We start from the raw sequence: 23,962 nt of genomic DNA on the forward strand, positions 1-23,962 counted from the left end.
AACATCACTTATAGAACAGATTATCCCCAACACCTCGCGCTGACTTGCTGCTGTTTCATCAGCATGACAATCCAAAAACACATCTCGCATCGGGTCAGCCCTGCTGCCACTGCGCACATAGATGGGGTGAGAGGTGGGGGCTGGAGACACAGGTTGGCGGTGATTGATTCAGCGCTATTGTTCTGCGGAGGGCAGAGCGGCAGATGGAGAACTGTCGCTATGAGGGGACCACCTGCCCCCCTTCATATCCCCTAAACCTAGGTCAACTTCGACCCCCGGGGCTCGCCGAGCTTTTGTCCACAAGTCTCCACATTTGCCGGTCTGTTGTCTGAGTTTTGATGACATTTGAATGCCAAAGAGGAGAGATGACGGTTCAAACATCTCACAAAGGAAAGTTTTGTCTCCAGACGACGTCAAGCGCGTAAAAAGCAGATAAACATCAGTTGTTTGAACTGTAAACACGTGTAAGAATGCCAAAAAGTGTTTTACTCAACAACAAAACGCTTATCTGTACGTTATTGCAGCAACTGTTGTTTGTTTACATAAACCTCGCTTTCAGTTTCTGTCCTCGCGCTGCAAACTTATCCGCGAATCAGCTGGCCGAGAGGCTTAACTTTGCGCCAAAGTTTGATTTGGATCCAGCTGATAGGGACTCCAACACTAAGCTATTTTAAGATGGGATCAGCTTGCATGGCCACAGGGCAGGCGCGTGCAAATCGAAACCGACCTATTGTTACCGAAGCACATCTGCCAGGCGGAGGCCTCCCCAGCAGCGCGCGACAGGTGTCGGTGAGCAAAGCTCCTTTTTTGTAGCCTGCGGGGACTCAACAGAGCCAAAACCTCTGCGTGATAAAGGAAACTGTCTTAAGCTGCCAGATAAGTCAAAGCTGCTTAGATAGAGAAATTCGAGGCAGATGTTGAATTACCTTTACATTTATCAGAGAAGTTCGTTTTGGAGTTATCAGACGCCAAATATTGAACTAAAACGTGTTGTGAATGCGTTTCTGCATTTAGTTTAACTCAGATACTCAGAAACCAGTGGCCTTTGCGCTCAGCAGGTGCTGCATGTCTGTCTTTGTCCGCCCTCCCTTCACCTACCCCCTCGGGGACAGATGGCATCTTTCCGTTGCCATGGAGAGTGGTGCAGACAGAGAGATAAAGCACGCAGGCATCCCCAGATGCCACGCGCCCGAAGTGAGATCTGCCTTTAAGCATGCAAAGCAGCGGCGCGTGCCACTTCCTAATCTACAAAAAAGAGTACAAGCTGTGAAATTGGCCACGAGTTAAAGAAAAAAAAAGTAAAGTCCACCATACATCTAAGGCTGCAAGAGAAGTTCGTTCTTACAGAAACTTACAGTCTTTTCCAACAACCTGAATCTAAGTGCAAGTTTTAGCCTGAAAACTTTCCTCTACCAAAGATGTTAAAGACCAGGACAGCTCTCCTTCAAGTTCTAGCAGTTTAGGCACAAACCACATCAAAGCTGTGTGAGACACCCCTTATTTCTTGATATTTTGCTTCCAAGCAGCCAGATTTTTTTTCATGGTCATTCTTTGGACATGGGCTGCTTTTCACTCATTATAAGGTCCAGTCCTTGTACTTTAACCTAAGTCACCTGAACATGATTTCTGAATAACTCAAGCTTAAAAAGGCACCTAACTCAAATGGTGAACTGGTGTTGTGTCAATACACAACAGACAACAAAGAACCTATTCAAATAATACACCTGAAGCTCTTTGTTACTAGACGCCTGTAACGATGACATCAAGACATTATTTGGTACTTTAGCACCAACTAAGAGCTTTTATTCGACAATGTAGCATATCTCAGTGTGCAGTATGTCCTTAAAAAATTAGGAAACTGGACAAGTGGAACACAAAAGAAGAAGCGTCAGGCCTAAAAAACTCTATCTACAGCAGATAGAAGTGTTGGTCTAATGAAAAAAGAATAAATCCAGCAAAGACCTGACGCAGAATCCATCTACTGTTCGCTGAGCTATGCCAAATGACACAAGAAGTGGACTGAAAATCAGTGGCAACAGGTCTTATGGAGGGATGAATCCTCCCCAGAGCCCGGACCTCAACATTATTGAAGCAGTGTGGGATCATCTGACAGAGAACGGAACAAAAGGCAGCCCACATCCAAAGAAGAGCTTTGGGATGTCCTTCAAGAAGCCTGGAGAACTATTCCTGAAGACTCCTTAAAGAAATGACAGAAAGCTCGTCTCAGAGGGTTCAGGCTGTGTTGGAGAGTTAACTTACAATAACTAACCAAATACTGACTTTCTTTATAATTGTATCAACTTTGTTTTACCTTAAATGCTATATTTCCATGTATCTTTGCACGTTTCAATGAATTTTCAATGAATTTTGACTTGTGCCTTTGTCTTATTTCTGTCAGCCTTGTTCTTGAATACACTATGTTACTCTGTGAAATTATTTTTTGTGTTCAGTAGCGCCAGAAAATTGAATTGTGTCTGTGAGGGCACTGAAAACATGGCGCCCCATGTGCAGGTCTGACGTGAGGCCTAATGAGGCCTTTCTCCTCTAAATAATCACTGTGAGCATCAAATCCACATCAGTTTTCTTCAAATTTACAATGTTGCATAATGCAAATTTTATGGAATATAATCGTTGCCCATGTAATAATAGTTTTTTATATTTACCGTATTTTTCAGACCATAAGGCGCACTTAAAATCCTTTAATTTTCTCAAAAACCAACAGTGCGCCTTAAAATGCGGTGCACCTAATGTATGGATTAATTCTGGTTGTGCTTTCTGACGTAGAACCGATTTTATGTGGTACACGGCGCTCAAAGATCTGTCAAAATGTTTGAGCTCGGCCTTAATGAGCTACGAAGCTGCACTGCTTGATGGATTGAGCATTACGGGCCACCGTAGTCAGGAGCCTCGTGGAGTAATACGATCTGTACTCCAACATTAAGGTGTGTGCATTCATTCATTCATTTTCTACACTATCAGTACAACAAGTGAGTTGAATAAAGTTTGACTTATCTGAGTTTTGTTTAATTCAATGAGCCTTATAACCCGAAAAATACGGTAGTTAAAGGACAACAGAAGCTTCAAGGAGTGGTTGGTTGAAATATTACTGCAGACTCTGTCAAAGTAAGATCAAAAACTGTATGTTGGCAGTACTGTAGTCAGGAAGTCCTCGTCTGGTCTTCCTGTGTGGTTTTATTATTCCTGTAAACCGAAGGAATCATTTAAAGGTCAGAGTTTCTACGTTTGATCCTTTCAATCTAAGCCACCCCCAACTTTCTAAGACTTTTCTATGGGCACGCGTCCCTGAGGGTGGGGTGGGGGCTGCTGGCCTCTTGTTGCCATTGTGCTCCGGACAGCCAATCAGGGAGTGAGCGTGTGCCGGCTCTGTGGTATAAAGCTGGCTGACTCTTTGAAGCAGCACAGATACTCCTCTGTGGACCTTCTGAGTATTTGAACAGAACCGTGTTATACAACGAAAATCATGCACTGCCCTGGAAAGACTCTGAAAGAAGCTCTGCTGTGCGCTCAAAGCGAGGATCGACTCACTGTTGGAGTCTACGAGAGTGCTAAAATTATGACTGAGTAAGTAAAGTGCATTGTTTAAACATGACTTTGGGCTTCTCTGTGAGCGTGAAACTCAGCAGGAGCTAACAGAAGCTGACTTTTCTTATCCACAGAGACCCGGACAGCGTGTCTTTCTGCATCCTGGCCATTGACGAGGAGTTTGAGTGTGACATCGCGCTCCAGATCCACTTCACCCTCATCCAGTCGTTCTGCTTCGACAACGACATCAGCATCGTGAGAGTGAGTGGCGTGCAGCGCCTGGCTGACATCGTTGGAGACGAGGCGGAGCAGCTTGAAGACGCGCACTGCGTCCTCATCACGGTACGTAGAGCTCAGAGCAGGAGGCTGCGTTATCGTAAAGCATTTGAAGGCAGCATCTGTGGTGCCTCTTTCCAGAAACTTGTGACTCAGACTACTTTCCTTTTCCTGCCCGAACAGAACCCGGCCGACGGCTCTTGGGAGGACCCTGCTCTGGAGAAGCTGCACCTGTTCTGTGAGGAGAGCCGCCGTCTGAACGACTGGGTTCCTGAGATCAGCCTCCCCGGGCGCTGATCTGGGACTCCTCACCTGCTCAGATGCTGCAAAGCTTCTTACCTGGAAATACTCATCCTGATGAACAGGATGACCCTGTTTCTGCTCATCCCTGGATACTCCTGAGGAGAATTCCCGTCCAGGCTGCACGGCGCCGGCCCGAGGGGCCCCCGTGAATGTCGCCTCTTGTCCCGTCCATGCCAAGATGACTCTCATTCTTTCTGTGAATGAGGTCAGGTATGCCACGAGAGCGACACATCGACCCTCATTCTTTGTGCGGATGAGGTTTGGAGAGGAAGGAGAAGCGAGTTCTGCGTCCTGTGGTCCCACAGAGCAGAAGTTGCACGTTGAAGCACGCGCAGTAGGAGAAGAAGCGGTGCGAGAAGGAGGCCTTCTTAAAAAGGGACTTTTTAAAGATGGCCTCTTTGCTGAGCAACACGACAGCAGTTGCAGTCAGCGGAAATGTTCCCCACTTTCCAGAATAGTCTTAATTCTCTAAAGGTTTCACTTTAGAAATTTAACAATGACAAAAATATTCTAAAACCTAAAAAAAGAAAAAGAAAGAAATGTCCTTTATCTAAAGGTTTCACTTTAGAAAAGGACTGAAACGATTGTTAAAGTTGTTATAAGAATTTGACTGAATAACTGAGACAAAAAAAGTAATGATAAAAGAAGAGAAAGATACTTAAAACTGACTCCTCTGAAGATGTTCTGGTCTTGTCAGAACTACATTAGAACAAGCTATATCACATGTAAACTAATTTAAAGTGTAAAGAACTGTAGGTGGATGATGATCAAAGGCAAAAAGGTCATGTTTTAGCTAGTAGAAACTTTATAATGACAAAAATAATCTTTACATTTTTCAAATGAAGCTTTGTATGAAATTAACTTGTTTGTTGCCTTTCTGTTTATGAAATAAAACATTTGCATTCATTTGTTGCTTCCTGGCTGTTGTTTGACTTCTTGACTTGAATTATCTGAAACATACTTTCTAACGTGCAGCATCATCCTTAAAGGGGAACTCCGGTATTTTTAAACCTTATTTCTGGCATGAAATACGTTCATCTGCTCACAGAGAACAGTTTGGTGAAAGTCGGCGTCCTTCGGAAGATATTTAGATAACTGGAGATCCATATAACGGAGTGAACGGGGCTTAGAGGATGCAGCCTCTAAATAAGGCATTATCTGTCTTTATTTCACCAATACTTTAAGAAGAATTAATGAATGAACGTGTGCTATAGCTCTGTTAGCTCATAGCTGCTGTTATGTGGCTACTTGCAGCTAAAGGAGAGCTAACAGAGGGAATTACCCAAAGTATATGGGTAAATACTTTGTGGATGCTGAAATGTAAGGCCTCGTTTTTTTATCTATTAAAGGTATAGTCAGTCAATTTATCTCCCTCTGTCACAGTCTGCCCTATCAGTTTATGTTATGTCACAGTTTGTTTAATCATGTTATGTTCTAGTCATGTTTTCACGTTCAGTTCATTCAAGTCACCTGGTTAATTGTTCACAGCTGCACCTCATGTCACTGATCACTCCCGTCACAGTATTTAGCTTCCTGGTTTACTTTCAGACACTGCAGAATCCTCACTATCCCTCCATGCTTTGCACGCAGATAAGTCTGGTTTCATGCCTCACGTTCATAGCCATAGCCATAGCCATAGCCATAGCCATAGCCATAGCCATAGCCATAGCCATAGCCATAGCCATAGCCATAGCCATAGCCATAGCCATAGTATTTATTCATAGTCTTTTTTCTTTGTTTAGTCATGGTCTTGTTTTGTTTTCACATGTTTTTGAATCCGGCTCTGCCGCGCTTTGTTCTTTTGCCTTTGCTGTCTTGTTTTTGCAAACAAACCTTTGATTTTGAACTAGAGAACTGCATCTGGGTCCTACCTCACCACCGATCGTGACACATTCGTGGACACTGATATCTCTGTCATCTCTTTATGAAAGCAAACAGTAACAAGATGAATGTAGAAGGATTAAAAAGTGTGTGTAAATGAAGATGATATTAGATTTTTTTAATGATCTCTCGGCCAGGTATCTTAAAAGCAAACAGAGGAAACCATGTCAAACCTCATCCACATTCAGCATACAACAAACTTTTCACCACCTCTTCAGTCATATTACATCCAACACAGTGTCCTGTTTCTCTCTGCGAACCTGTTGCTCCTGCGGTAATTTAAATCCCTGCACTTCAAAGTGAATCTCTGACTACTTTCCACAGCGAGATTTTCTTTTCATTTCTTCAAAGGCATCGGCTGAGTGTGAAATCTTGCTGTGGAAAATGGAGGAAGGTTACAATGTCTTATGTAGACATGTGAACTCCAAGATCTAAGACATCAACGGTGTCAGATGAGTTTCCCCCTGGAAACTTGTAAAGATGCTGTTTGTCATGTCAGACGAGTCAGTCTGGTTTCATAGTAAATTATAATCTTATAATTGTGCTTTTTTCCCCCACAAGACGCCCGACAAAAATGTTAAAATGACAGTAAATCATTTTGTGTCCTTCACAACAGTCTTAATCCCCGTTAAGACAGAAAAAGATGATTTATAACCTGCGGTAAATATTAAGGAAAGGCCTTTTTTTAAGGCATAACATTTTCCTTTACCGGAGCCACCTAATTCTTCATGCCTTAAGGCCTGTACAGCCTCTGCAGGAACACAGGAATTTGTTTGCGTTCTCACTCAGTGGCTCTACATGATGAGATTAACTGGATTATAGCTATAGTTGGGTTATGCTCCTTATCTGAGGGTAATTATCCTTGGATATATGGCGGTGAATGAATGGAATCACTGGCACAAAGCATGTCATACCCCGGTACGATAGGTGGCGCTGTCCCCATTTCAGCTATCGCTAATAGAGCCACTTCCTGTTGGCGTCTTCACCACCAACAACAACAAACTCAGGCATTCAGAAAGATGGCGAACGCAGAGCGAGATGAAGCTGCGTCCCTCTCCATCTGATGAGCTGGTTATGGCACAGACGATGCACAACGGCGCATTCTCCATCGCGACAACAACAGTAATATCGTCTCCTTCGACTTCTGGGTGATGATCGCAGGAAAAAATCTGGATCGAGGATCGCAGGGTCTTAATTTGATCGTGAGTAACCCAATCCGATCCGATTTTAGTCAGATTAAGGTGTCTACATGAACTGAATAACTCAATCTTATTGTCATTTAGCCATTAATCTGATCCGATGGCACTCATGTAACCGCACTGTATGTTGCAATGATAAGTGCTGTTTTTTTCTCTTTGAGATACATTTTTAGTGTTTCTTTATTCAGAAAAAAAGAACAGATTTAATGTTTGTTCTCATGAATAAATAGCTTTCTGTTACGCGACTATTTCATGTTTTTCTGTCAGTCTGGTCTGATTTCAGAAGCTAAAAACCAACGTTGTGCTAAAGCTAGCAGCCATCTAGCTTTAGCACAACAAGGTCAAGAAACAGGTCTTTAAATGGCTCTGTTAATTCAACAGATGCCATCTAGATGCTTCTTCAAATATCTTGTTAAATATGTGCAAAAACTGAAGCTGTGAATTTGTAGTTTTGTGGCTTAGTTTCCCATCTGTTAGCAAAGGTTGCTCACAGACTCTAAATATCAGATACAGCTTTGACATACAGACATTAGCTCAAAACAGCCTTCACGTTTTAATGTGTTGTGGCATTATACCAATTCAACAGTTTATTTTCAGGACAGAGGGGCAACATTTTCCTGCATCCATAGCATTTTAAGCTAACAAGACTTCCACCTTGAGTTAGCATTTTCCATCAAGCTGATTCAAATGATTTTCTTTTCTGTGACTGTGAGCTGGTGACAAACTTAACTTTATTTGATGCTGCAGCTTTATAAAGGTGATCTTTTGCTCCCGGCACGCGTTAGTTTTTCTCCTCTTACTCTAATTTGTGATTCAGAAGCTCTGAGAGGCCTTCATGCGTTTTGGACTGAAGTCACACTGACCTGCATGTTGCCTTTCACTCATGTCTATTGTGGCATCAACAGCTGCCAGGGCCCCTATAATACATTGTGACACACATGCACACTTCTGTCCTTGATTAAAACTTATTTTCTATGTTTCACTGGAATTAAAAATAACCCAAACTAGACCAAAGGTGTAGAAAGTAGAAGTGCATCCCACAAACTCCTTTTTTTTAAGGGGAGAAACGTGGATCGAGCAGGACCAGCTGAAATGCAATCACCCCTTTAAATTTCCACAGCAACCACTCCAGCACTCACTCCATCTGCTGTCCAACTTAATGACAAAGAGAAAGGGTTTAAAAGGAGGAGGAGGAGGAGGAGGCCCTGTGCCTGGCACAAGCCTGCTGCCATTCATCTATTCAGAGCCAAATCCTGACTAACAACAACATCCCCCAACAGCCTACAAAGACACATCTGAACTCACAACACAGCAGGACGGAGCAGCACCCACTTAGTGCTACCTCACTGCACTGAACCCTGCTCACCCAGAGACAAACTGCAAAATCTGCAAAAAAGGAAAAGCTCAACATTTGTGGGTTTTTTCAGCAGCTTGGTGACGGGACCAGCATCACGTGTGAGGATGTGGCGAGTGCACTGGACTGCTGAAATCAGGAGTAAAGAGTTGTCCTGAAACTGGAACCACAAAGCTCTAAAATAACCCCATGAATGCCCCTGAAGTTGAATTATCTGCTGCCCTCTCTGAACCCTGAACAACCTCAGCTGCCCCCTGCCTCAACCCAGAGCATTAAGAGCTCTGCTTCTGCAGCCACATGCTGCTTCTCAAGTGTCCTTACAACAAAAAAGCCTCCCTCTCCTCCTCCCAAAGCTTTTTCAGTGCTGGGGAACGGCAGCAGATGGCAATGACGGGCTCCAGGCTAAGTGAGTGTGAGTGCAGTGCAGTCATTCCTGTTCTTCCACAACCAAGGTTTCATAAGAGTTCACTTGTTCCATTTATCTATTCATTTCAGAAAAATAAAGTTGCAGAATGTTGTCAATAGCGTTGAGATGCTGAGCTCTCTGTCTGATAACTATGCTAATCTACTTTTTAACTATGCAAATAACTTTCTCTGTCATTACCATACGCCTGCTGCTGCTGTTGTGCTGCGGGCCAGAGGGGGCTCAGGGTCAAACAATGCACTCACGTAGCCAGTCAGATCTGTGCATGTGCACACACGCCCGCCCACCCAGTCCCTCAGTCATCAGCTGTTGATGCAAATCTCTGGTTCTGGTCTCTCCATCGGTCAGACCCGCGGCAGCTCATAACAAACCTAATCACTAATTACATTAGCAAACCTAAAAGGCCCACCCAGGCTGCGGGGGAGGGCAGAATTCAGCAGAAGACTGCAGTTTAGTTCAGTCATTTAGTCATTTTTAAACATATTTTGTGATTGCAAAATTCAAAACACTCTTTATCTTTCTATCTCTTTATTTTAGAAATACATTTTCGAGCCTTTTTTGTAAAAAGCTTTTTGTTCTTGTTGTTCTGCTTCTTTAGGAGCCAATAATGCACTGATCAGCAGTATGACCAACGACAAACACTGATTATTTTGTTGCACTTGGCTGTCGGTGGGATATATTCGGGAGCAAATGCACATACTGCAGTTGAAATTGATGTGTTGGAAGCAGAAAACTTGGTCAAATGTAAGAAGTTATGTGACTCTGACAAGGGCCACATTTTGATAGGTAGACAGCTGGGTCGTAGCATCTTTACAGCTGCAGCTCTTGTGGGATGTTCCCAGTCTTAACTGGTCAGGACCGACCAAAAGTGGTTAGAACACACAGTCCATCCCAGTTTGTTGAGTATGGGGCTGAGTAGCTGCAGACCGATCCGTGAAAACTGGGCTTGCGTGCGTCACTTACCTGTGGAAGACGAATAGAAGCACTGCAGGAAGAAGGCGAGCATGCAGTGGCAGTATGATGCTTTGGGGAAAGTCCTGCCTCCTCATTTGGATGCTACTTTGACACATAACACCTAACCAAGCATTGTTGCTGACAAGGTCGTAGGGATGAACGATGAGTTTCAAAATGTAAGGGATCAAATAGTTGCTAATAATGCACAGAGCTGTTTGCAGATCGACAGAGGAGCTTCTTTTTCTGCTAATGCTGCTTTTCCATCAACGTATGAAACAGTTTGTTGGTGCAGGCACATTTTGGGCCACGCTAATTGTAGCCTAGCATCACTGTAAATAGCCTGAATACCTGCAGCTCCCTTATTTTTTACGTGCGTTTGTGTGTGCATGTGTCAAAAAAATCATCAAATAGTTCAGAGAGATTATTTAATAGCATTTTTAGTTGGTTAAAAAATGGTTTAATAGCAGTTTGAGGAACAGGACGATGTGGTTAAGGTGTTGACTTGACCTTTGAATTCTCCACATCATAATCCCATCGAAGATCTGTGGGCTGCCCTGCAGGATTCACGGAGGCTCCACCTTGTAACTTACGTACTTACTTACGTAAATCTGCTACTGGCAGCCTGATGCCAGATATCACAGCGTAACTTAAGAGGTCTAATTGGAGTTCATGCCTCAATTAGCCTGGGCTGTTCTGACAGGAAAACAGGAATGTACTCAACACTGGGAGCTTGGTCATAAGAGTATGGAATGAAAGATATTTTGGTCGCCATGGAGTTTATCTCCAAAAGCAAGCAAAAAATACAAACAAATAATACGTCTTTATCTGTTTAATGCAGTGTTGGAACTCGCTAAAGGACAAAGTGGAGGCAGAATGTGGAATCACATGCAGCTGTTGCCAAAACATTGGTCTGGTCCACTCAGTCCGAGGACCCCCGGGGGCTACATTAGAGAAATGGACAAAAAAAGTCTTTGGATGCCCACTATATCTGATGTACAGCATCTAATGTGGACCAGAGACCAGACCGGGGACGTCTGTCTGTATCTGCAGAAGGGAAAGATCAGATGGCTGAATGTACTTGTTCTACGACCCAATCCACTGCACACCCTCTCCAAAACAAAACTCACACAAAAGCTCCAGCCAACACTTCTACGCCCCCATCAATGAGCACAAAGAGGAGAAAAACGACAGGAGGGGCCCTGCACAAAGGTGCACTGAGACCTCGGCCCTCACTCCTCTTTTGTCCCAAATAAAGGCGAGGTCCAGGAGCAGCTGCTGCTGCCTGCACGGGACATTTGAGACGGTCCCTTTCACTCAAAAACAAAGTCTGGAGCTGAAAGTGTGCAGGCTGCAGGGGGGAGGAGGGGGGAGAGGTTGTATACAAAACGAAAGGCACACTTGCCAGATCAGCATGGAGTCGACTCCCCATTCAACCTGCAGATCAGCAGCAGCAGCAGCGGCAGCAGAGGGGGGGGGGGTGTGACTTAAAGTGGAGGAGGAAGCTTTAAAGTTGATGTGAGTCACATCAGTCACAAAACAAAGGAGTCCCAGAGGTCTGCCATATGGGTGCAGGCACATCATCTGTTCAGGAATCACTAAAAGAAAACCACAACGAGCCAATAGCAGCTCAGTCTCTGCCCTCAGTGCTGCTCAGCAACAACAAAACTCTGGTTTCTGATTGGCTGCTGACATGCAGCCGTAAACAACTCAGTGTCTCAATTAGCCAGGTAGGCAGGAGGGAACTTTGTTGTTGTAGCACTTGAGGATGATCCTGTGTTGGATTGATTATTGTTCGTGAAAAAGAACAAATCGAACAGTTACATCATGCACAGTAAGGTTTCTGCTCACCTGATTTCTCCTCAGATATCTTTTGAAATGACTTCAAAATGAACAAGTCAATGCAAAGAAACCCTTTGTATGCGGCACCAAACTCCAGATTAACCACGAATCTTTAACTTTTTGCTTTCAGAATAGAAAGACAGATTCTTACGCTGCATATTTGGATGAGGCTGAATGTTAATCACTGCTGCAGCGGCACCATCGACACATAAACAATGCATCTATATGTCAGGCTCCTCCTGATTTTCTGAGAAAAAGAGTCAAACATATTTGATTATAATCTGAACTTCAAGTTTTACTTTCCCCTGATGTCAAGCGCTGCTGTCAGAGCACCAGCACAACAAACAGACCTGCACTGTTATAGCGCCCCCCAGAGGGATGATACACAATGTTTACATGCCACAGAAAATCAGTTTGGGGGAAGAAAACAGATAAAAGAAACCCAGCACGATGGAAAATAATAATACTGTACTCCATATGGCTTTATAAGATTTCTTTTGAATCAGTTTCCTCTGTAGCTGCTGAGTGTAAAGCTTATGTTTCAGTGTCTACTTTAAGTTCTCCATCTTGATTTCAGGCCCATAAATTAGAAGACTGCATGTCCATAAATCCCATAGGAAGAGATGTTAGAAGGAAATTGACAAAGAAAAGGGGTTACATAGATCTTTGTTAGGGCCTTGAATTCTTTCTCTTGCAATTTTTGCATTTCTTAAGATTGCAATTAACGGTAAGTTAAGTGAGGACCTCAGAGAGTCTGAGAATTTATTGATCTTTCTTTCACAAAACTTTTTAGAAGGTCATTGTGTGCATGTGTGAGTTTAAGTTTATCAACATATTACAAAAGTTAACCATAGCAGTTAAGTAAATGTTTTATTTGGAATAAATACATTTATACTTAAAACGGTATAAAGTAAAATAGAAATACCTGAAAAGCTATTCAACACTTGAATAAATGCATTTCCAACACTGTACCGTTGAATTATTTTACGCCTCTTTTGTGCCACCTGGCGGTGTTCTTACGGTACTGCAGGCGTCATCACACCGGTCTCCTCAGCCTGATGAACACAGAGCAATATCGCCCACTAGTGGTAAAGAGTGGTTACTACGTCACAGCACATCCTGAGTCCAACTGTTGACGTTATCAGGCAAAATAAAGATATCTTTATCCAGTGCAAGTAGCCAGGAATTTAAACAACACAAAGATCACTTCCAAAAACATTTCCTCTGGTTTAATTGATATCAGGTAAGACAACCTGAGTAATTTTACAGGTTATACACCAACTGAGAGTCAAAGGAAGCCAGACAGTCATCATACTTTTGATGCACTCTTTCTTCAGTTTTCTTTTATATTGTTTGGAGCAATTAATCACTGCATGGAAATGTATAAAACTGCTCATTGTTTTTGGTATAGCTGATTCTATTTGGTCATTTCACTGTAATCTCTTAGTTTTCTTTGTAAAGTTCCTTTAAATTTTTTATTTTTATTTTTTTTAAAAAGACACGGATTCTTCTGCAGTTAAGTTTTTTCAGTTTTTTATTCAGCTTTTGTGAAAAAACTAACCACATGCTGTAATATGTTGTTCAACTAAGGTTTACCTGAGTTTCAGACTTGGAAAGGACAAGAAGTTTTTGATTAAGTACCACTTTGAAATTAAAAGTGGAAATTGTTTCCTTTTCGTGAGACTGTGAGCTAGCTAACGGGGGGGTGTCACATATAGAAGCATTTAACAGAAGAAAAACAGTAACAGATAAACACCTTCCACGTGTTCCTCAGGCTTTGTGTTTCAGCACTCTCAGTCTGAAATTAGATGACACTATTTCAGCAGGTTTTTATAAGTTTATAAAGAGCCACGGAGAAGAAAACATAGTTAGTTCCCAAAGTTTTGACACTGATATTTAGAGTAACTTTGTTTCTAGTGACTGTGTGAAGTCTTCAGCCCTCTGACATCAGCAGGTCTTCACTGGTAAATCTCACCTACGCAGGTCAGCTAACTGACTGATGATGTTCCACCTCTTTGCCCTATGATAATAATCCTGCTAAAGGACTCCATGTCGTCTGATGAGTTTTGATGCATTTGTTTGATATGAGCTCAGAGATTGTTATGCATTCATATCATTGCTTAAGTGAGCATTAAAACACAATAAAATCCAGCGTGTAAATTACACTGACAGACGCTCCCAAACCAGTACTAAGCGAAGTGATACTATGACTTAAGAGCTGTTGTTCATTTTCTAAAAGTCCTCCAAAGTTCCTCACTTACTTGTAAACAGCCACTGGGGCCTCGGCTACACTGGTCCACAGTTTTATGTGCGATAGTTTCCACACATTTTCACCTGATTAGAACTGATCCTGGTGCCAAAGTACTGACATCAGAACGTTTCTGGTCCAAAACCTGGAACCACTACTTGGGAGGGCTGGAAGAGCAATTGGAAAGTTTGGAACAGCCCTTGTTGTTGTCAATCCCTTCTCATTCCTAGGACATCAAATCCTGCCACAAAACCCCTGGAATCTCTTTGGCATGTAAAGTTATTTTGGTGCAAATGCTGCAAATGTCCTAATTAAAATAAACAACCACCTTGGATATACCGTATTTCACCTTTATTTTGTCATTCAGTTGCTGTTCAACTTGCTGTTTTGTTGGTTTATGCATCACAACATCTTGCTTAAGTTTAGGAACCAAACCTACTTGGTTAGGTTTAGGAAAGGGTTGTGGTGAGGATAAAAATGCACTGCTTCGTGATATTGATCCACTGCATTTCACTGTGTTACCTGGTGTCCTGTTACTGAAAAGTAAAGGGTTACCTGGCTGGTTGATAAGTGTTGCCAAGAGTCCCGGTGGTCCGCAAAGCCGTCAGACTGGAAAAGCCCCGCTGTTTTTAAAAAACTATGGTGGTGCAGTGGATGGCAGTAATACACCTATAAACTGACACTAAGGATCTAATTCAGTTTCACATTATGTTGCGTTTCATTTGCAAGCATGTTGAAATGTAGCTGACCCATCAAAAACGCTCAAGAGGCAGAACTGATGCCACGTCAGCACTGCCAAGGAAAAGGATGCAGCTACCGCAGGAGGAGCCCAAGCAGAGCGGGGCCACATGGAGCTGAGGTGCAGCAGCATCGGCCTGTTCCTGCTTTCAGCTCCTGAAAGTGTTTACTCATACTGCAGCAGCTGAAACTCATCCATTTGTGACAGATATGCAGTTCCGAGTGGAACTACAGGCATTAGCGTGTTTAAACACTTAGTTTCTTGGAAGCTTCATTGAATTGAGGACAGGGAAGCAAGTGAGTTTCTGCTGACTTCCAGTCAGGATTCGCTTCACTGGAAACAGAGTCAGACAAAGAAGTCGGGCATGCAGCAGCTTTTCTGTTCCAAGACTCTCACCAGGGAAAAGCTCGAATCCTCCACTTAGATATTAAATCAGACTTGTTGGATCAGCACATGTGCGTGCATCACAACGCTTCAGAAACAGAAGAATCCGCTCAGTCACCACACGAGAAACGGCTCGAATTGACTTACAGCAAAGAAAGAAAGACAAAGCCGAGTAAAGAAAGAAAGAAACAAAGACTAATGAGAATTTTTAATCCGGATAGACAGAAATGGTCCAACATGCATTCCAATTTTGAACTGATGTGCTAAGTAAACAATTTGAATAGTCGTGTTGTTGCTTCTGCTTCCTCTGACTCTGTTGTTTTCTATTTCCTCTTTTCACCCCCCCCCCTCCTCCGCCATCTCTGTCCCAGGGTGAGCACAGATCAGAACAGACTGGAAGTCATTTCAGAAAGAAATTAACGCTGGAGTCTAATACTCTAATGCTCCCACACTGCAAATTGGATTCATGCGCTTCACTGACTCCGAGTATCAGTTTGTAGCAGGACACAAAGCCTCCTGCAGCAAGCTGGAAACAGTGAGTCGGAGGGAGAAGCTCCAGGAGTTTTACAAAACCGTGCACGTCTGGATTGATGACACCAAAGTTACGACCCACAAGTGACATCTGAAGACCCTTTAGGTTGAATGTTAAACCTCTCAACCCTCGAGCAGTTGGGTCAAGGCTGGTTTTGTTTTCTTTCCTCATATTTAAAGCTGTATCTTGCAGTGAAATATCTTCCTGCAATGAAAATAAAATCTTAACTGTGTCGGAGTCAGTTAAGATTTAGGACAGAAGTCGCTTGTTGGACAAAACATTCTGGGAAGTTGTCCATGGAGACAGTTATGAGGTATTCCAGCTCTTGGCAGGTGAACCGCCGCTTTATTGCCAACTTTTTACTGGCTGATTTCAGCTTATCACATCAAGTGCAGCTCGGTACCCCAGTTGGTAAATTAAAGTCATGCCACAGCCAGCCAGACACCTGAAAACATGTGAAAACTGTCTAAATAGCAGCACATTTGGAGCACAGTGGAACTGATAGGCCAACCACAGGGGAGCTCAAACAGCCACCACAGCTGCAATATTCCTTTTTTCTCTTTGGTAATAAGTTGATGTGCATGTGCTTAATGTTTAATAAATGATTAATAAAATAGTAAGATCTAGCCTTGATATCAGGCATTAAACCTTTCTCAAATGATTTTATGTATATGTGACATCACTGTGGTTATTAACTTGTGTTTCCCTGTTCCAGCAGGTATCCTTTGAATGGTGTTATGGTGTTTTTCCTCCTCTTTTCCCTCTTTTCTGTCTTCTCAAACCCCAGCTGGTCGAGGCGGATGGCCACCCTTCCTGGTTCTGGTTCTGCCAGAGGTTTCTTCCTGGTTCTGCCAGAGGTTTCTTCCTGGTTCTGGTTCTGCCAGAGGTTTCTTCCTGAGTCTGGTTCTGACAGAGGTTTCTTCCTGGTTCTGGTTCTGCCAGAGGTTTCTTCCTGAGTCTGGTTCTGCCAGAGGTTTCTTCCTGAGTCTGGTTCTGCCAGAGGTTTCCTTCTGGTTCTGGTTCTGCCAGAGGTTTCTTCCTGAGTCTGGTTCTGCCAGAGGTTTCCTTCTGGTTCTGGTTCTGCCAGAGGTTTCTTCCTGAGTCTGGTTCTGCCAGAGGTTTCTTCCTGAGTCTGGTTCTGCCAGAGGTTTCTTCCTGGTTCTGGTTCTGCCGGAGGTTTCTTCCTGTTAAAAGAGAGTCGTTCCTTTCCACGGTCGCCAATTGGACTGATGCAATCTGTTGGTTTCCTTAGCTAGGATATTGTAATTGAATTGGATTATTTTGAAATTAATTAACTGGATTTCATTGGATTATGATTACAATGAATTGAATCCTAATTGACTTGAATTTAACTATATTATTTAAGTGCCTTGAGATGACATTTGTTGTAATTTGGCGCTTTATAAATAAAACTGAATTGAAAAAACTGAAACTGCAAAGTTTGTTTGCTGGAGCCTTTTGCACATTGTGAGGGTCGGCGGTGGCTGGCGTCCTCGTTCGGGTCACCCACACTCCTTCTCTGCCCTTGGGACTTCAGGGAAGGGTCTCTGGAGGGACGTGGATTTCCCCGCCGCCCTGACCTGTCATCCTTTTCCCCGTTCACCAACATATCCACACATATACTCGAGGATTTAGAGCTGGAGGCCCTCCCTGCTCCATTTACAGCGGTATGAATTGATTCAACTCAGATGGTGAACAGTTTTATTACAGCAGCCTATTTACCCCATTACTCATGTAAGCTTTGACTTGAAATATAAAGAAAATAAATTATCTTGCATACTGAACTGTTCAGCCACTCAAGATCAACACTGGATAAATTCCCTCACTGTAGCCTACAAAAACATTTTAAGATGAACAAAACCATCAGTGCCATTTTTTGCCCTTATTTTAGTGATGAATTTCTCCTCAGCTCTTATGTAACTGGAACTAAAAGCACTGACGCTAACATCCTTTGGAGCCAGCAGTTTTCACCGTTCCACATATAAAATTCAACAGTATAGGATCCTTATTGTTTTTTAATTGAAAGCAGTGGTTCCTAACCTTTTCTGCTGGAAGCCCCTCAGCTTGTACCTGCAGCAGGAAAACTCTTAACAGTTTTGTGCCCTTTTACTTTTGTAAAATGGTGTGAAAAACCTTGGGCTTCCATACCTCTGGCCACAGATGAGATGTCAGAAGTTTTTGATAGCTGTGCTAAACGCTGCTTCGGACAGGTAAGTCCTGAAAGGAAGAATAACCTGGAACTGTGTGCTTTGCTAGTCGAGTCCTGGATAAACATCTTTGACAGTGCGCCACCTTGAAGGTGAACCTGTGCATCACCACAGCTGAGGTATTCAATGTCTTCCAGGCTGAAAATGTGGAGGTCCGACACTGAAATGTACACAGCAACATGGGTGAAACAAGACTTAATTTCCTCACAATGCATGTTCATTTGCAGAATAAACTGGTGTGTAATGGTGTGTGCAGTGCCACCAGACTGTTTCATCTTCACTGGACATCATTGTGGCTCCAGCCTTGAAATGTCTCCAGTTTTAACATTAAGGCCATCTGGACTGTATGACTTGGGTCTCACATCGTCACTGTGCTCTTTGGTGTCCCCTGTTGGAGGGTGGGAGCAGGAACCTCTGGTCTAAACCACTGCACCCTGGCCACAAAACATAGTAAAAACAGTTAATTGTGTACAAAGGTAATTTGCTGTAAGAAAAATGTGACTCAAACATAAGATGAATAGTGAATAAATACATGTGGGACCGAAAGAGTCTGTTTTGAGGCCTATTTTCAGCCAGTGAAGAAGTTATCTTTGTTTATCTCATATTTCAGGATCAAGCTCGTGAGATGAACCATCTTGTTGTGTTTCTCTAAAAAATAATCAGGTGATGACCTTTTATAGGACCAGCAGTGGGACGGAGAGAAGCGAATGATCCCTCTGCTCATATTAAACCATGAAAGTCAAGGAGTGGATTTACAAGGTTTTGGCAGCACAGCGGTGATTTGCAGGCATGACGGACACATTATGAACAGCGACTGCATCGCTGCACTTCTCCTCAGAGCTCCTTAAACAATTTCCCCACAGCTCATTTTTAACCTGCCACACAGCCGTCATCATTTAGTCCCATAATTCCCCAAATTCACGCATAATCAAACAAATTAGCCTTTATGCTAATTTCTTATGACTCAATTATGTTAAAAGCCTGGCTTGAATGACAGTCATAATTACAGCCATAATGCTGGCAGAGATATTACCAGCGAATAACACGGTAATGGATATCAAAGGAGCAGGCTTCATCTGCCGTACAGAGACACTGCTGAGTGGGTTCGCAGGAGTAAATAAACTCTGATGGGTTTTCACTGATGAGCTGTTTTTGGTTTACAGCCCTGCTGAGACTCCACAGAGGTCAGAGCAGCACACTGACAGATGGAGAGACTCCTGGTAGTTTTTAGAGAATTGACTGCATTTCTGCTCCGTGCCCTTTATTTTACATCCATCTCGCTCAAAGTTCCTATTGGTACAATGTTACAGATTTTAAGGAAAAATATCCCTCATTATCAGGGTGCATGCATGTGAGTTCTGTTTGCAGCACATCCCTTCACTACAAGTTTACTTCGATCATCTGCTGGCCCTGAGTGAATTACCTCCCATGTACCCTCCCAGTTCAAAGTACGCATCAAGGCAAGTATGGTCGAAGTACCCGATGGGTTCTGCATCTGGGGGCGAACTATATGGGCCTTGTATCCACTGCATGCACTGCACTCCAGACAAAGGTAAGACGGCAAAGCAGAAATCAAAATATTACTATTTTCTTCTGTTTGGGAGTGTGTACCTGAAAGATTTTAGGCGATAATGTAGTTATTCATCCATTTTCTATACCTGCTTAATCCAACAGGGTCGTGGGGGTGGCCACAGGCTCTCCCAGCTGTCATTGGGCAAGAGGCACATCCCGGATGGGTCGCCAGTCCATCAGACAAACGAGACAAACAACCATGCATCCTCACACTCACTCCTAGGAATAATCTAGAGTCACCAATTAACCTAACATGCATGTTTTTGGGCGGTGGGAGGAAGCCGGAGTACCCGGAGAGAACCTGGGGAGAACATGCAGACTCCACACAGAAAGGCCTCGGGTGGGATTAGGGCCAGGAACCCTCTGCTGTGAGGAGAGAGAGGCAACCACCACACCATCGTGCAGCCCGAGTGTAGCTATTTAAGCGTCAAAAATTAGGTCGATTCATTTAGGTAAAGTCTATTTAAAAGTTTCGACATCATCAAGAACTCAAATGCAGAATAACCGTACTGCAGCCTCACATCGATGGGAGCACGTTCTTCCAACTCCGCCCTGTGGAGAACTGTGTCTGTCAGTCCCCTCTACAATACAACTATGTTCACTGAATGCCTTGAGATCTATAAAAACACTTATAACAACATGAAATTAGTTACAAAAGAAAGACTTATCAACACTCCGAGCTGTGCTGGCTTCTTGGTTCTCTTGTTGTTTGCTTTTTGCAGAGAGAAAACTGGGCGTGGCTTCCTGCACACCAAGATGGCCAGTTTGGATGTGGGCATCTGGTCCAAGAGCAGGTGACACCAAGACGCAGCTCTGAACTTCAGATGATGCTTCGTTTGCTGTGTAGTACCTCAGAGGAGGTACGTTTAGACTCCTCAGTCTCATAATTAGTTACATGCTTCACTTAACAGAAATAAACGGGCTAATAATGCTTGATCCTTACATCCAAAGAAAGGACTCTAACTTCCACTTGGCAGTGTCTGTGTTTTGATTTTGGCTGTGCTTTCATGGACAGGCTGAAGCTGCTCCGTCCGTGTGAAACATGGTGACCACTGAGCAAAGTATATCCGTGTGGATTAAACCAAGCATAAAAGAATAATTTGCATCAAGGCTTTTTCATAATCGAGTCATTCGAGTTACTCAAGGAATCATTTCAGCCTCCTCAAGTGAGGGGTGAGTGAGTGGGTCACTCCACAAGCTAAAATGATCATTTTAATAGTTGTGTAAATTAATAGAAGAAAAAGGAGTTGTTTTACTGTCTATCTGTGCTATTTAGATCGAAGCATGTCACAGACATTTCATTAAGACCTCAGGAAATCGTGTCAGCTTGCAGGAAAAGGGCACAATAAGTCTCCTTTAATGCTTCAGAGTAATCTGACATTTTGAAATTTCACACATTGTTTTTGAAGCTACAGATATGATATTTATGATTAAATGAGTTATGTCACCATATAAAGCTGGAACCATAAACTAATTTATATTCAATTTTGGTTTTGGAGGGTTTTTCGCTTTTTGCTCTGGCCAACTTACCTTGAACAGAGATGTTTCCGAACCAAAGTGCTGAGCTCTAAAATAAATGTTATGTCTGCTTCATGGCTCTATCGCAGCCCCTGACAAACAATAAAATCACTTGTCCAGTGATCAAAGTGACCTCATTTGAAGCTGTTTCTACAGGACTGGAAGGACCCTGACATTTAATCGGAGTGCATATCATGTAGTGGTCCAGATTTTACACAATAAGGGACACATGCGTAATATGTGGCCTTTTTGAGGGTTGTAGTGTGTAATGGGTGAGGTCATTCTGACCTACGTTCTCTTAGCCTCATTAGATTTAATTTATCTGTGTTGAGCATAAAAGAATGTATTAGAAATATAAAAAAACTTACCATTCATCCATTATTATATTATGCTTATCCGAGCTCGCATCGCAAAAGCAACAGGTCCAGGAGGGAAGCCCAGACATCTCCCTCCCCAGCGACACTCTAAAGCCCCACAGTACAGGGCCTTAAGGGATTTATATTCCCTCCACTGAGTTCTTTGCCCTTTCTTAGGGTCTGCTCCCAAGTGGACACGCCTGAAGAACCTCCAAAGGGAGGAGGTGACCAGGAGGGATCCTAAGATCTCTAAAATAGCCCAGCCACTGTTCAAAGAAAATTTCAGCCGCTTTTATCCACAATCTCATTCTCTGAGTCACTACCCAAATGTCTTGGCCATAGATGCGGGTTGGAACGAAGATGGACCAGTAAATTGAAAGCTTTGCCTTTTGGCTCAGTTCCATCTTCACCATAACAGACCGATGCAGCGCCCCTCATCATTGCTGATGAAGCCTCAATCTCTCTGTTCATCGCTCGCTCCATCCTACCATCCATTTTCTATACCCCCTTAATCCTTCGGTTGGGTCGCGGGGGGGCTGGAGCCTATCCCACCCTGGACAGGTCACCAGTCCATCGCTCGCTCCATCCTACCATCCATTGTCTATACCCCCTTAATCCTTCGGTTGGGTCGCGGGGGGGCTGGAGCCTATCCCACCCTGGACAGGTCACCAGTCCATCGCTCGCTCCATCCTACCATCCATTGTCTATACCCCCTTAATCCTTCGGTTGGGTCGCAGGGGGGCTGGAGCCTATCCCACCCTGGACAGGTCGCCAGTCCATCGCTCGCTCCATCCTACCATCCATTGTCTATACCCCCTTAATCCTTCGGTTGGGTCGCGGGGGGGCTGGAGCCTATCCCACCCTGGACAGGTCGCCAGTCCATCGCTCGTTCCATCCTACCATCCATTTTCTATACCCCCTTAAGCCTTCGGTTGGGTCGTGGGGGGGTTGGAGCCTATCCCACCCTGGACAGGTCGCCAGTCCATCACAGGCTCCACCCTACCATCCATTTTCTATACCCCCTTAATCTGTCGGTTGGGTCGCAGGGGGGCTGGAGCCTATCCCAGCGGTCATCAGGCGAGAGGCGGGGTACACCCTGGACAGGTCGCCAGTCCATCTCAGGCTCCATCTGACCATCACTCGTAAACAAGATCGTAAGCAGGGGTGTTGTTCACGGGGCAGGCTATGTCCTTGGTGGGAGGGGTCTGCAGAGATTTTGATAATCAGTCTGCTGACTTGTTTGGTGGATCTGGACTTCCACAGGCTTTTAACCTGCTTCCTGCCTGTCAGAATGTTTTTAATCCAAAGAAAGTTGGAGAAAGTGAGCTACACCAGGCTGAGTAGAAATATTTCAGAAACATACCTGGCATTTATATATGTATCCGTCACAAAAATACTGGTTTTGATGTATTTAATTAAATAAATGTATGACACAATCTGATTTATCACCATTTCTATGATAATTATGAATATCACTTTCGTGTTCAGTGATCAGTGCTGTCACTAATGTCCCACTCAGTGGTATAATCGACGTAATGCTAAATGGCTCGATGACAGAAAGCACTTGACGAGCACAAAGCCAGACAAAGCAAATCAACAACTGTGCCAAGGGCTGATTTAATTGCTTCATCCACCCTTCATATTTTTTCGCTCTCCCGAGACACAACATGTGACTCAAAGACTTAATTCCTGCAGAAGAGTAGAGCAGGAATTAGTTCTTCTGGCACACATGTTGATTATATCTCTGGTTATTACAGCAGGACTTATTAAGTCATTTTTTAAAATCTTTTCTTCATAAGGCCTGTTCCAAACATAAGTTATGTGCTATCTGAACCCACACGTTGGACTCAATTATAGTATTTTCTTCATGCATAACAGCAGCCAAGAGTTCGTGTTGACAGAATAATGAGACATTAGGAGACCTGAACATTAAATGTCTTTGGAGGACGATTTCTCTTATTTTTTTGATGGATTGATTGTGGTTTGGAAGTTCTTTATTCACTTCCTGGCTTCTTACTGTTGGTGTCAAGGGGAAAAATTGAGCACTTGGCTATTCCCTGTGTCAGAATTCTGGAACCTATGATAGTTTCCTGCCTCCATTTTGTGTTATACAACAAAAGACACAGATCCATAACTTTAATTCTCGTGTTGATAAAAGCGTTGGCTTTTATGGACGAATCACGCAATGTCATGATGGATGGATCCAGAGCAACTACAGAGTAATTGCATATTTTAGGGCCTTTAGATGAATTATCCCGCACTGAGCTGTCATTATAATACCGAAAGTCAGGCTGTCATTTGCGGTGAGAAATGTTGCTCAACACTGGTATTTGCACAGCTGCAGGGGGTAATAAATTATTGCAGCAGACACATGCACATTAGATCAACTCTTTCATCAGAGTCCCAAACAAGGTAGCTTCTTCCCTCTGTCTGAGAGTGACTCTCTCTTCCTACTCAACCTCCTTGTATTGTCTGTGCATGCTTTTCATTCTCATACAAAACTTTCGGTGTACGGTAAAAAGCAAATGGTTCCCACAACGGTTTCTGAAGCAATTTAGACGCCGCTTAATTGTCCACGTAAAAGATAACACTGTGTTTCTGAGGATATTTTGGCACTGGTCGAAAAAAGCTGG

The 23,962-nt window shown here is 43.4% G+C and overlaps 2 protein-coding genes across 2 annotated transcripts in view; both read left to right on the top strand.

Moving 5' to 3' along the window:
- Nucleotides 1-23,962, top strand: part of ghrb (growth hormone receptor b) — a 171,740-nt gene that overhangs the window by 35,891 nt on the left and 111,887 nt on the right. The window lies entirely within an intron of this gene.
- On the top strand, nt 3,449-4,940 carry LOC140277364 (growth arrest and DNA damage-inducible protein GADD45 gamma-like). Its single transcript, XM_072372351.1, has 3 exons — nt 3,449-3,582; nt 3,678-3,885; nt 4,003-4,940. Exons 1-3 carry the CDS (start codon nt 3,482-3,484, stop codon nt 4,114-4,116), a joined length of 423 nt encoding a protein of 140 aa, XP_072228452.1. The 5' UTR covers nt 3,449-3,481; the 3' UTR covers nt 4,117-4,940.

The sequence above is a fragment of the Leuresthes tenuis genome, unplaced genomic scaffold (assembly GCF_036924035.1).
Source record: "Leuresthes tenuis unplaced genomic scaffold, fLeuTen1.0.hap1 SCAF_19, whole genome shotgun sequence".
NCBI classification, from domain to species: Eukaryota; Metazoa; Chordata; class Actinopteri; order Atheriniformes; family Atherinopsidae; genus Leuresthes; species Leuresthes tenuis.

Excerpts from the sequence above, each read along its gene's own strand:
- LOC140277364 (XM_072372351.1), top strand. The coding sequence starts at position 3,482 with ATGCACTGCCCTGGAAAGACTCTGAAAGAAGCTCTGCTGTGCGCTCAA. Across the intron at positions 3,583-3,677 it reads AGTGCTAAAATTATGACTGA|AGACCCGGACAGCGTGTCTT; the intron begins GTAAGTAAAGTG and ends TCTTATCCACAG. Across the intron at positions 3,886-4,002 it reads CGCACTGCGTCCTCATCACG|AACCCGGCCGACGGCTCTTG; the intron begins GTACGTAGAGCT and ends CTGCCCGAACAG.